Consider the following 13,598-nt stretch of genomic DNA (forward strand, 5'->3'; position numbering starts at 1 on the left):
ATTTCCTCTACACACTGAAGTTCATTTAGCAGAACTTTACTGTCCAAGACCTTCAGTCATTGCTTCTTCCATCTCCACCAACAGTGTCTCCATTATAACACATCATAGGATAACAATTTCCCAGATGTAGTCTATAAAATGGAGTAGACGGAGCCAGTCAGGCAGTCGATATTTTTATTTCTGCTTCCAACCACTTCAGACTGTGGACTCCACTAAACCATTATTCTGGCATTTGCTTTGCAAAAGTGGCCACTGAGAACACTTTCTCAATTTCCATGGATCTCAATTCATAAAATGATTGATGTCTGTGCAAAGCTGAGCTTTTACTTTAAACAGTGCTTGAGGAGAGAAAAGCAAGTTGGCCAATTAGGACAATTCCTGTGCGATAATGGTGACTTCGTCCTTAAGTGGCCGTGATCATCCCCTCCTCGTGCCTGGCACTTTTACCTCTTGCCACCTCTTTGCTATGTATTTATTCAGCAAATAAATACAAAATTATCTTGTAGCATTCAGCTAAAATGGTGCTTCAACCTTTTCTTCCAAACAGTACTTAGTTGCAATGGTCATTTTTGCAAGCATAATATGAAGCTAATATGAATTGTACTTTCGGTTCAAAAACATTCTGGCAACTGGGTTGATGAAATATCTAGGTGCATGTGAACGGTATGGCTTGTCGTGACAAACCGACAGAGAATTATCACCTAACTTTGAAGTTTCAATCAGCTCTACGGAAAGTCTTTCAGCTCATTGCGTTGGTCTTCAGCACGCCACTTTATTGTTTTTGTTCATTCTCACTGCGCTCTAGTAGCATAGGTTTTCCGTCGTAGCTACTAGCTAAAGTTAGCTACTAGCTAAAGTTAGCTACTAGCTAAAGTTAGCTACTAGCTGGTGAACATAGTGAAGCATTCATCAGTTAAACAACAATTATTTCTCTCAAGAGTTTGAGGAGACCAACAACAAAGCTAAAAGAGTGAATATTGGACTTAAAATGGGGTTAATTTGTAAACAAGCAACTGTTTGCTATTAATATCAACATTAAAGGGTATAAAATGTCTTTTGTATTTTGGGCATTTGCCTCCAGCATTGCTTCAATGTCTTACACTTGTCATCCAGAACCAAGACAATATTTGGGAAATAATTTAAGAAGATCATTTCACTGTTTTTACATACATATTGTGAGAGGTTGGCAACATTATTTTCCATTCGGTGGGTAATGCAACTTTTTTAACGAGCAAGAATTATGACTGATTGGAGCCATTGCCTTATAGGAGCTGACCTGTGATTGGTCGACACATGATCAGGTTGTAATGCAAGTGCAGCCACTCAGCAGTTTTCCCAAAGGTCATTGTGTTGTGCACAGACTTTGCTAATGTATATTGCACTTACTTTTGGCCATGTTTGGGCATGTATGAGTGCCACTGATGGAAAATGGTCTTGGATTACTTCCAGGTGGCTGTGCTTTTGAATTACCTCTCGGAGCCTAAAAGGATTCAGCATCCCGTTCTTGCCAAAACTGCACCTACAGATGCACTGTCAATTAAATTTGCAATTGGTTCTTTAACACGCTTGTGTGGATAATGATTCCTCTGCTCGCTGTTAATAGCTCTAAATGCTTTAATTGTTAATTCAGAACACTACTTGACAGGATTATTAGCCTTCAGAATGCCCTTTTAAAGTGTTGCACCACTTGTATACACTTCAGAAGAGTGCTTCATTTTGTTACATAGATTTAATTGCTTTGTACACTTGTTTCCTTGAAGTGCCCATAATAACAACAAAGATATGATGCAACACTTTTACTGACGTAAATACCGTCAGATCAGGCACGTCTTAAGTGCCCGCAAAAACAATTTAGAAGACAAGCAGAGAGCAATCTTAGCATCTCAGTGCATATGATTTGCAGGACCATAGTAACGCCATCTCAATCCCATCTGAATAAATCTATAACCATATTGAAGTATAAAAAAATTAATAAATCTATAACCGGCCATTCATGAAAATGGGAAGCCCTCTATTAAAGCCATTTGACAAAGTGGATGCTTGCCTGAATTCATTAATGCCAGGGGCTGTTCCTTAAGAATACTGATGCACTCTGACTTAATGTTTGGACTCAGCCAGCGGCCACAGAAAACCACAGTTATATTTTATGTTAGAATTATTAGAATGCATCCCCGGCAGCCCACTGAAAATGTGTTATTCCTAATAAATGTGCCTTGTGCACAAATGTGCATTATTTGAATAATGTGCTTGTTTTGTTCACAGACAAACTGCAGTGCAACAGCTCGCAGTGTTGTGGAACTTCATCGCCCGAGATGTGGGACACGAGGGACACAAGGAGCTTTTAAAATACCACGAATATTATTTTTCATACCTGACGTTCCTGGAATTGACCACTAGCTTTTTAGTGGAGTTAATTGTCTCCAAACGTCTTTCATACCTCTGTTAGACCTGTTAGAAGTGTGTGTGTGTGTGTGTGTGTGTGTGTGTGTGTGTGTGTGTGTGTGTGTGTGTGTGTGTGTGTGTGTGTGTGTGTGTGTGTGTGTGTGTGTGTGTGTGTGTGTGTGTGTGTGTGTGTGTGTGTGTGTGTGTGTGTGTGTGTGTGTGGGGGGCCTTCATAGTCTGTTTCCTCCCTGGGTGCTCATGCGACTCCCTCACCGGAGCTGTGAATTAATCTGCTGGTAGTGAATCATCATGTCGCCTGCTCCCTGGCATTGGTTCACTCTAATATCTAGTTCAACATAGGTTGTCTGACAGCAAGAGAGGGATGCTAATTCAACATCCCTTTTTTTACACTTCATAAATAAAAGTCTGTTCCAGGACTGGATTTGTTGAAACTCGGCTGCTGCTCTGTGATATCAAATATCTCCACCGTGTTCGCATTGAGTGAGAAGGACAGCCTGTGACACCGTACACAGAACCACAGATGCCTAACCAAGTCAAACCTTAGTGTCATCTGGCCAGACCCCTACCGTATTTTTACCTTCTTTTATGATGGATGTCAGATTTCTGCTCATCTTAATCAATGAAAGTATAAGAAAGAGAGTTGCGGCGGATGATTATTTTGGGGGCGCCTTTATGGCTCTCCCCCTTCTTGCTGCCTGCGTGGTGTGATTTGTAGAGAGATTGAAATGAGGCTGGCTGGCCGGGCAGAGATTCGCTCTTGATTTACACACACTGTTAAATCACACAGACAGCTGGCTGCTGCCGCTGCCCACCGCCCCGCCTCAGACACAGATCCATCTCTGCGCAGGATCCCCTCCAGATTTTAGAACCTTATGGGCAGCTATAACACACAGTCCCCGAGCTGAGTCCCAACTCCAGCCTGCTGTTGACACTGTTGGAGGCTGTGAAACAACAGTGAATGATTTCTGGCCCAGGATTGTTTGGAGTACGTTGGACCAAACATCAGAACAGAGAGGGCAGAATCGGTGAGGGAGAAAACAGAGAGGTTCAGAAGAACCTGCTGGTCAGGTGGCCATTGTTTGTGGTGGCATGGATAAATATCCATGACTGCAAGTACAATGACTCTCTGCAGTCCCGTCTCCCTGAGGAATATGGATGCTTTTCTTTCAGTGTGGGAAAACAATTATTTGTTTGAATGAACCCGTGCTTTGTGTCTGCATGTGTGTTTGGTTGTAGAATGCAGCCTGGTCCCTCTAGAAAACTTCAAAACTGCTGATGTTTTTCACATAAAATCACAAACACAGTCCTTTTAAGTTTTATTGCAAACTCACACATGGTGTTTACTTATCTGGCAGTGTTTCCACATTATGTTGGTGCTGTTGGATCTAGACAGATGGTTCTAACGCAGACGGACACATTTATTCACGTTTGGTCAATAGGTTCTTCATACTAAGTCGGGATGCAGATGACGCATTGAGGACGGCAACAAGAGTCTTCGGTCACACTGTAAAGAACCAGGACACTGCATGAGTATTTAACAAGCACATCAATTACAGTGATAATGGCTTGTACACACAAAACAGTCAGGGTGACTCAACTCATTAAATTGCCATTTGGCATGGAGCCCCCGACCCATTAATTCAATTTTTTCATCGCCAAAGAACACGAGATTAGATTTTCAATTATTTTTTTTATTGCATTCAAATTGGGAGACTTGTTTTTGAGGCCAAAACACTTATTTCACAACAGTTTCTTGAGTACAGGAGGAAGGACTGTGTCAGCTGGCGAGAGATTTTCAGACTGAATTGTTCAGGACTAATCTTTTTAAAAGCATAGTTTAAGGAGTCGTACTGAATGAAGAACTTTCTTGGCTCTGGCGCATTAAAATGGACCATTAAAGTCACAATCATCATTATGTCTTGACTACAAAATAGTTGCGTTGCATTTGTACCATTTACTCAGTATTTAATTAGTAATTGCTTTACAATGTGAGGTTATTTATGATGGTGTAATTATTGTGCTTTAATCACCGTGCTCTCACTGTAAAGCTTAAAAAGTAACAGTTTCTTTAATGAGACGGAATGTGTTTCAATCTAAAATAGAACTCACATATTACAACAATTTTCATCTTTTCCAGTTGTAGGCTACATTTGGCTTATGGTTTTGCTGTAAGTCTGCAACACTGTATTCTTCTTATCTGTATCTGAGTTGCTCATTTATAAGAACTGCTTTATTTATAAGAACTGCGAGTCTAACCATTCTGCTGCTCTCGAATGGTGCATCTTGGGTTCGTCGTTAAAACATGTTGCATGATCAAGAATTGCACCTCACGAAGAAACAGGTCATCGATAGGGAAGCAATGTAGACAGAAAAAGAGCTCAACCTCCCATTGATATTCCCAACAGTAATACACACTTGTTTTCATGCCAGCGTTGCTTAATCAGGCTGTCATCACTGTAACAACAAAGCCTCCCCTACACACTACACAGCTGTGAAAAAACCCTTATTTACCAGATACCACGTTGAGATCACTCGGAGCTCACTTTACATGCATAATCACTAGCTGAGCACGGTGCTCCATGCAGCAAATACATTCCTTCGCTAGATCCAACGTTGACATCCAAACATAGTGTAAATCTCTCCTGCTAACATGTTGTTAGCACTTTATCCAAAGTATTCTGGCCTTTGACATGGACTGAAACATTATATTTGACATGAGGGTCTCAATCTGGACAATGATCTGTCACATCAAGGCTCATTTCTCATATCTGAAACGTTGAAGCCAACCATTTTTTAATACAGGCTTAGTGTCATGGCGGCTTATTACCTTATGTGCTGCATGGTTGGCATGAAGTACCTGCTGGCAGCTGAACTGAGGCTGCTGCTGGGGACTTTTCTGTGCTGAATCGTATTAGTGCTAAAGACCTCTTTTCTTGAGGCCACTGTGTTTCCCCAAGTAATTCTGCGTCACCCTTGAGTGACAGTGTACTGCGTAATAGATTTTACTTACAGTGTCAGGTAGTTGCATGCAGTACAGCAAATGACACACACAGGATTTGTCTGCCCTATCTCACTCCCAGGTTGTCAAATACCGACGTTTTGTCACACCTTAAGTGTCTGAGATGCAGCAGGCTGTCGACGAACTCCAATGTAAAAACCCGTCCACAGCATAATTAAACACTCAATGAAACTGCTCCTTTCACTCAGTCTGCATAGCTCGGAGGACGGGGTGGTTGGATGGGTCAAGCATACAGGTCTTTCCCCCAGGACACAGCTGTTCCTGTCCCGTGTTATTTACGTACATAAGTTACATTCAGTAACATACCTGACTTACGTCACAATAACTCGCAACACATGTGTAACGTACTTGATTACGTCATGATGACTTACATGAAGCACATAACGTGCGTAACGTACTTAACTTTCGTATGTAGCATAAGTTATTTAACGCACAGCTAGCCTGGCTCTGTCCGAGGATGTCCTAAAGCACATTCATTATGAAATTATACCTAATTTTTTAGTCCATGCATCTATTAAGTGCAAAAACTGCAGGTTGCGGTGGTACAGGGGTTATATGCTGGACTATGTCTTGTCTCTGACCATTAATTTCCAGCTTGGCCGAGAAATAGGTTGGTACATGAACAGTAAATTGCCATTTTTACATGCTGTTATTTGTACGGAATAGACAACAATATACAATATTGTAGGGGACGACCGAATTCACGGGGCCCCTTTAAGGAAAGGGGCGTAACCCTGGTGACAGGGGGGGTTAAAGGGTGGCAGGAAGTGAATGTGTGTATGTTTTGTATGGATGGAAATAAACGGCCACAAGGTGCAGCCAAAGGGAAAACTCGCCTCCTTGTTTGTTTCCACGCACCTACAATTTGATACTTAGTGAGCTTTAGACCTGCTGGCGGGCGGATTTTCTTATCATTGGACGGAGCCAGGCTGGCTGTTTCCAGTCTTTATGCTAAGCTCAACTAGGCTTAGACAGATATAAGAGGGATATACATTTTTCATATTACTCTCCTCCAGAAAGCAATAAAACATATTTCCCAAAGTGTTGAACTATTCCTTCAAACCTACAAGCTGAGGATGAGTGTGGGGGTGTTACCTCTCACCTCAGAAATCCACGATGAACCAATGAACTCTTCTGCTAGAATGACGCACTTAAACAGAGGTAAGTCATCAACGGAAATTCAGAAATCATCCGCAGAAAATCTCCTCATCAATTTTCAGTGCTCAGCTGTCTCTTCCTCTTTACCTACCAGCTCCGAGGTTTTGGTTTCTGACCTTATCTCTATCACATTACGTTGTCCATCCCCCACCCTTCATCCACCCTGCTTCATCTTGATGTACTTCTTCCCTGTCGCTAATTAGGTTACCCGAGCGCGGGTTCCAATGGAACGATTTAAATCCCACAAGGTCGTGTCGGTGTCAAAGCTATGAACTATTGGTGGAGAAGAGTCAACATTATACTGCAAGTCTTCAACCTGCACAGCCTGCTGTGAGCGGGATATATATTGCTCATCAAAGCATAAGGTGCATGATTGCCTATTTTTATCTGCACTATTTTATCAGCTTGGCAAGTTGGCTGCTTAATATATGCCTCCTACTCATTGTCCAACAATGTTTCAGAATTTACAGTTTAATGAGCTTATAATTAATCCCCCCTTGTGTCAGAGACATACAAAGAAGGAATTTCACTACACGGCCATCGATACAGAGGCGGGTTCGGTGACGGTGGCCAAACGTGTCCTGCGCCCTCATTATCTTTTTGGCTAAACGGTTTCCCAAGGGACATCTCTCCGAGAGGGGTCACTCCTGTGCTGTGGGATTTCGACTGATCTTTCTCCTCCTCCTCACCATCCTTGTGGCCACAGTAAAGCTCAGCTCGCTGCTTCCATCTATATAAGCAGTATATTCTTTAGTCTGCCTTCTGTGAACACCCCCCGCCCCCCCATCCCTCAGTGAGCTGCAAGCTGCGCCGTCTTCCCCCAATCTCTCCACAAGCCGCCCCAGCCCTCTCCAGAGGCCACTTTATCTATACCACCCTGGCAGTCTGGAACTATATATTATAGCCATTTAATACACCTTTGACTTTTCACTTCACATTAATAAAGTTGCTCTAATGATCAGCAACCTTATGTCCACTACGGCATCTCTTTAACAAGGGTTAAAAACGGTTTGCATCATCAAAAGGCCTCGTTCTCTGAGTGCATGTAAAGTTTAGAGATGTTTCCACTCGTGTAAATAACTTTGCTGTCAGGTGTGTTGTACAATAAGTCGGCTTCATTGATCAGCTCTCTGCTGCTGTAAGTGGTTTGCGCTTCTGTTGTGACGAGCTGTGATCTTTCTTCAGTTTCTTATTATTGTAAATGTGACAAAATGTTCTGTTTAACAAAGAAAACAGGAAAATGCTGTAATTTAGTTATTGACTTATTTTTTTGTCTTTAGCTCACTTACATAAACCTTTTAATAAAAAAAATGTCACTGTCAGTTATAAGGCTGGACGATATGGCGATAGACTGTATATTGTCAAGCGATATTAAAGCTCTATTGTTTCTATTTTTTCTATCCCAATGTCGAAAAACCAGCGGCCGAACAGCATTTGTGAGTATAACCAAGGCTCAACTCCAATGTTAACCAATCCGTGCCATAATTATATATTCTACATTAGAACTGGAGGAGGGGTCAAACAAACACAGGACTTTCACTTCGGAGGCTGGCATTCGTTTCCCGATGGATTTTTACTGATGACGTTATGTTAAGTGACAATATGTCAAGTTTTTTTTCACCAAGTGGCTTTGTCGCATTAACCAAAACCGCCACCGTTTCACAAAGTCAACCATCTGAAAACCTTCTGCGTCAAGATACTACGCAATAGATATCCCCGCTGGCGTCAAATTCTCTTTTGTTGATAGATGAACGTGTCGGGATTCACTACTTGTGATTTCTTCCCTTTTGTACGACTTTTCTCTTTCTGTTGATGCTTTTTGTTTATCGTATTTGCTTATATATAAAAGGAAGAAAAGATGAATTCAGTGGATCTCAGTTAGACTTGAGTCCTTAAATGGTATGTGTCACAGACTAGAGACAATATAAAGGTGAGATACTGCAGTAATAAAATTATGGAACATTAACAATTTGAAAGTTCTTCACATGACAAGATTCATCAGAAGCCAAGGTCAGTCAGTTAACTCGTTGAACAGAGAGATTGATGTAGTGTCCCCAGGCTTTGCAACTGCAGTAGCTAATCCTTCAGGGTGGAACCTTGTTTTAGCTACAAAGAGACTGAGGTAAGAGGCTGATTGTTAAAGTTTTCAGTGAATTACAAAGTCTGACTGAAATCAAACCAGTTATTCTCGACCTTTTGCTGTCAAAAATGATGTAAAGGTTATAATTTATGTGTAAGTGTTGTCTTTTTTGCTATATATAATTCAAAGGAGGATAGAAATGTATTTGGGTAGGCCTTCTTCGATCAAGCGTCTGAGTGGGCATATTGAGGCAAAGAAAATGAACTTCTGCTGATAACTGTTGCTGAAGACCCAAGGATATATATCGAGAATAAAGACCCATACCCAACACACATGCAGCTAAACGTTTAACCTGTTTTACAGCTAGACATCTAGCCGTTAGCAGTGCACTTTTCCATGTTGTTAGTGGCAACCCAAGATGTAGGTTATTTAAATGTATATTAATTATTAATAATATGTATTTCATTTGGGGCACATATGTTTTTCTCAAATTAAATATATGTATAATATATGTGATATACAAATATTTTAAACTAAGTTGAGCTCAATTTGGATAATGTTGGCAAAGCCTTGACAAGCAGGCGACAGAAAGACGGCTAACCTAAACTACCGAAACCTACATAGCACCAAAGCGCTTTGGATTCGTCCCCTTTTGGAAAATAGTCTTGAGTGATGTGATTATATTAACAAGCAGCATCTGTAGTACTGTAGAGCATCTGGACCCGTCTGTTTGCTCACGTAAAAACACATTGAGTCAGTCAGTCCTGTTTTCTTGGATGAGGTTCTCTGTCTTTGTGCTTTAATCCTGAACATTTCACACCAAAATCCTACCCCGAGACAAAGGCAGTGAATAACAAACCAATTTTCACTGTATCTTGTTTTACTACAGACATTAAAATGAATTTGAGAGGGAAATATTTAAATACTATACACTGGGGTTTTATCTAAATTCAACAAAACACTGATTTCCATTTGCTCCATTATTTCTTAAATCCCCTCTACAAATGACCAGCTCCTGGGTGGAAGACGAATCATTATGTAATTGTGGATTAACCGGTGAGAGTTGGAAATTAAAAGCCTTCGTGAACATGCGAACTGGCCACCTGACTGTTTGGAAGATGCACAGTGCTTTATGTGACACCGTCACGGAGGAGCATTAAATACACGCAGTGCAGCGGCATCACTTTTCCTCTGCTCAGTCTAAAAAAAGAAAGTCCCCGCTGTTATTTGTTTTCAGACAGCGGCCTTTCTAAATCTACAATCAGTTACCCTCCGGACAAGGGAATCGATACTTGATGAGCATTCATTTTCTGTGCTGGTTTGTTCTCCTCGTGCTTTAACATGTCTTCCATGAAAAATACATTTGTTTCCCAGGCCCTGTTGCCATCCCAGACCGCCGAAGGTCGAGCCGTGAATTTACTGCAGCCGTTTGTCTTGCTCGCTTGGCACGCGTCGCTTCTGTCGGTGTTAATGTGGTGAGTGTGTAGGTGCATCCAGCAGCCTACCCCAGTTTATTAACATTCGAGAGTGCGCAGCAAAAGAAAAAACATGGTCATCTGGATGAATGCAACATTCATTCAGGATCTGGCAGTGCGGGGGAGGGGGAGGTGAGGCTGGGGTGGGCGGGTGAGGGTAGTTTCGGTTGGGTGTCTGCCCGAAGGCCCACTTGTGGCTTCCAGACGAGGGGATCATCACTTTGTTCTTAAAACCATTGTTCTTAGCATTAGTTTCCATTACATGCTCTCTTTTTTTCCTGTCAAATACCTGCAGGTCACACGAACTAGAGACTGCGATGTTGGTTTTTGTTGTTTGTTAGTTCCACAGTGCTGACCTATCCATGGTGTGTCTCTGCCCACTGTGCATTGCATGCTGGGATGGATGCACTTATAATCTTATATTTGAGGTCTGCTGGTTGAATGGCAAATGTTCTTCTCCACATTTTCGGCTTTTGACCATGAGGACACATGCGTGCCTGAGATTGAATGAAGAGGATCAACCCTAAAGTCAGCTTGCACTGACTTCAATGCCATCTTTTTGACAGTATTGTGTACGTTTTACATAAAGTTGCCACCTTCCTGTAGCTGTGCCTGGCACAGATGAAAATAAGCAGCTGTTCTCTCGGGTTTTAACAAACACGGACAACCAGTCTGCTTTAAATAATGTAAGCAGTCACTGGTGAGAGAGACATTCTGCAAAGGAGAGTACGAGAGAAGGGGCCGATTGTAAAAATGTAGTACTTGTGACTTGTGACACCTGTGACAGTCTAATTATTTTCATAGTTGCACTGCCTCATTTACCACCTGACCGCATTGTTCAACTTGTCTTTGCATATCTGGCTTTGTTGGTCACCCTCAGTAAAAAGAAAAAGCATCGTTCCATTTTTCAGTGGCCTTTTGACAATCATCAGTTGGTGTTCTATGAAAGTACTAAAACGTCTCCATTACTGAAAAGCTCAAAATATCAACTGGTGGTGATGGAAAGAAAAAAGATTGCCTGAGACAGAGAGAGATTTGTCATATTAGAAGGCATGATGTTTTCTTAGCTGTAGTTTGGATTCACATCGCTGGACCAAACTATCCATTTTGTCCTTTAGTGTGAAGAAGAAAATAAGAGTACTCACAAAGATCTGCCGCTGCCGCTAAGCACAGATAGTCACTGAGCGCCTGAGGAGGATATTAAACAGGTTTCCTTATTTGGGAATCATTTATCTATCTGCAGTGTTGTCCCTTGGCTGTGTATTCTGTCTCTGCATGGCTACGGCGCCACAGTCACCCTTTGCAGTGATCTAACCGCTCGCAACTGCACAGAGAATGTATTAAGTGTTCCCCTCCTCGCTGGAAATATAAACTGGAATATGACTCAAGATGAATGACATTGCACAGGCACCACTTAAGCAATAAAGTAGTTCCTAATTGCCGACTGAACCAGAGCGGGAAAAAAAAATCATTGTCTATTTTCTTTTGTAACCCAGGTTAATTAAAGGACATTTAATTAAAACGTGAAATGAACTCAATTGGACCAATAACTTTAGAATGATTTCATGAAAAAAAAACAAATCCCTTTTACAGCCAGTGAAAGAGCAGGGAAGCCTTTTATCTTGTACACAATACTTTATCAAAGAGTCACATATAAAAACACTTCTTTCAAGAGAACACTTTAACTGATATTTTCACGACTTTGATTCTCTCGTTGGCTGTTAAAGTCCTCGACTACTAAGAACATCCGAGCAACAGAAATACACACCACGGCACACAGACCCTTAACTTTAAGATTAGAATGCAACACACACAATTCAAAAATATATCCTCTAATCCTGCAGTAGTTTGCTTCTTTTTTTTTTTTTTTTTTTAATCTTTTGTACAATTACAAAGAATACACAGTTAACTGAATTCGTCGGAGGAAATGCTTTAACAAAGTCTCAAGTGATTTTGCATCATGACAGCTTTGGATACGTCACTTCTCCATCATCGCTAACTGCGTCCGCAGTGTCCCGTGTGCAGTCAAGCATCAGCGCAGATCATGGTCGAGTCCGCGTGCCCTAAAGGGGGGTGGGGCGTTGTGCCCTGTCGGCATCCTGAGGGTCATATACATGTAGACATCTCCAGGATCCGCCTCACCCTCCTGTCATGTGTGGTCACATGTTGTCACCTCGGGGAGGGGCGTCTGGTCCTGCATGACCACTCGAGGAGGGGTGGGGGCGGGGCGAGCGTGGGCCACCGAGTTCTTTTGCAGCTCCACCCCGAAGGCGGGAGAGGCGTTCTGCAACTGTCTCCTGTACTGAACGAAGCTGCACGTCTTTAGGATGATGGCAAGGATGTTCTTGCCTATCAGGATCCCGGATACCCTGGCGTCCCGGTACAGAATCATGTTCCCCCCTCGGATGAAGAGAGTGATGACGTTGATGGTCACCATGCTGAGGAGGGGGTACAGGAGCATCTTGTGGGGCACAATGTTGATGCCCTGCATGCTGATCTCGCTCAGGGACACGCAGGGCAGCACGAGCAGCAGGATGTAGCAGTAGAAGAACATCAGGCCCTCCGCCCACAAGGGAAGCCCCTTCTTCTGAGGCTCCCACAGGTTGGCCTGGATGTCCAGTATGTCCAGCAAGTCCACCACCACCCAGAAGAGGCGGTTGCGGATCTCCTCACGCTTCTTGAAGGCGCGGACGTACTCCATGTGGTCGATGGCCACCAGCACCACAAACAGCAACGGAATGAAAACGGACAGCAGCAACGTCAAGGCTTTCCTGGCCAGGGCGTCCAGGCTCTTCCTGTCCGCCTTGTAGTTTTGATACACAAAGTAGACCTTGATCTCCAGCACAAAGATGTAAAGGAACCAGAGGATCATGGCGTAGCCTCGCTTGGACGTGCGCACCTCAGCACCCACCCACACCGCCACGTAACGCAGGACGATCAGGAAGCAGATGTCCCCCACCATCACCATGATGCAGATGCCAATCTTGCGCGGCCCGTGGTTCTGCTCCACGAGGTAGGCATCAATCAGCACCATGCTGCTCATGATCAGGATGGTGGAGAGGCACACGTGGGGTTTGTTGGTGGGGGGTGGAGGTACCATCCTTGCCTGGGCGAGAAGAGGAGGAGGAGGAGGAGGAGGAGTGTTGTTGAAGAAGGGAGTGAAAGCGGGTGCTCAGTTTGTCCAGCGGGGAGGCAGATCAGATAGTGCTGCTAGACGGCGCCGTTCCTCTCCATTGCTTCTGCCTTGGCCAGAGTCCAGCATTCATTAATAGGATTCACACACACACTTCAATCAATCTCCTGCGTGTGCCCAAGCCACCTGATAGGTAGACGGTACCACTCATTTAGTAAATGATGTCCATTGACAAATGGTCTGCAAACATACAGGTTTGTTATTGTGCAAATTAATTCATCTCAGGATGTGTCTACCTTTAACACCGTGACAAGCATTTATCAAACACAA

At 42.9% G+C, this 13,598-nt stretch overlaps 1 protein-coding gene across 1 annotated transcript; it reads right to left on the minus strand.

Annotated features, from left to right (window-relative positions):
- Positions 1-12,284: 12,284 nt before the first annotated feature.
- Positions 12,285-13,235, minus strand: LOC306786000 (transmembrane protein 121; the record flags this gene model as incomplete). Its single annotated transcript, XM_079280620.1, has 1 exon — positions 12,285-13,235. The coding sequence occupies one exon, from the start codon at positions 13,233-13,235 to the stop codon at positions 12,285-12,287; it is 951 nt and encodes a 316-aa protein (XP_079136746.1).
- Positions 13,236-13,598: the final 363 nt, after the last annotated feature.

Source organism: Melanostigma gelatinosum, assembly GCF_949748355.1.
Source record: "Melanostigma gelatinosum genome assembly, chromosome: 12".
In the NCBI taxonomy this organism is placed as follows: Eukaryota; Metazoa; Chordata; class Actinopteri; order Perciformes; family Zoarcidae; genus Melanostigma; species Melanostigma gelatinosum.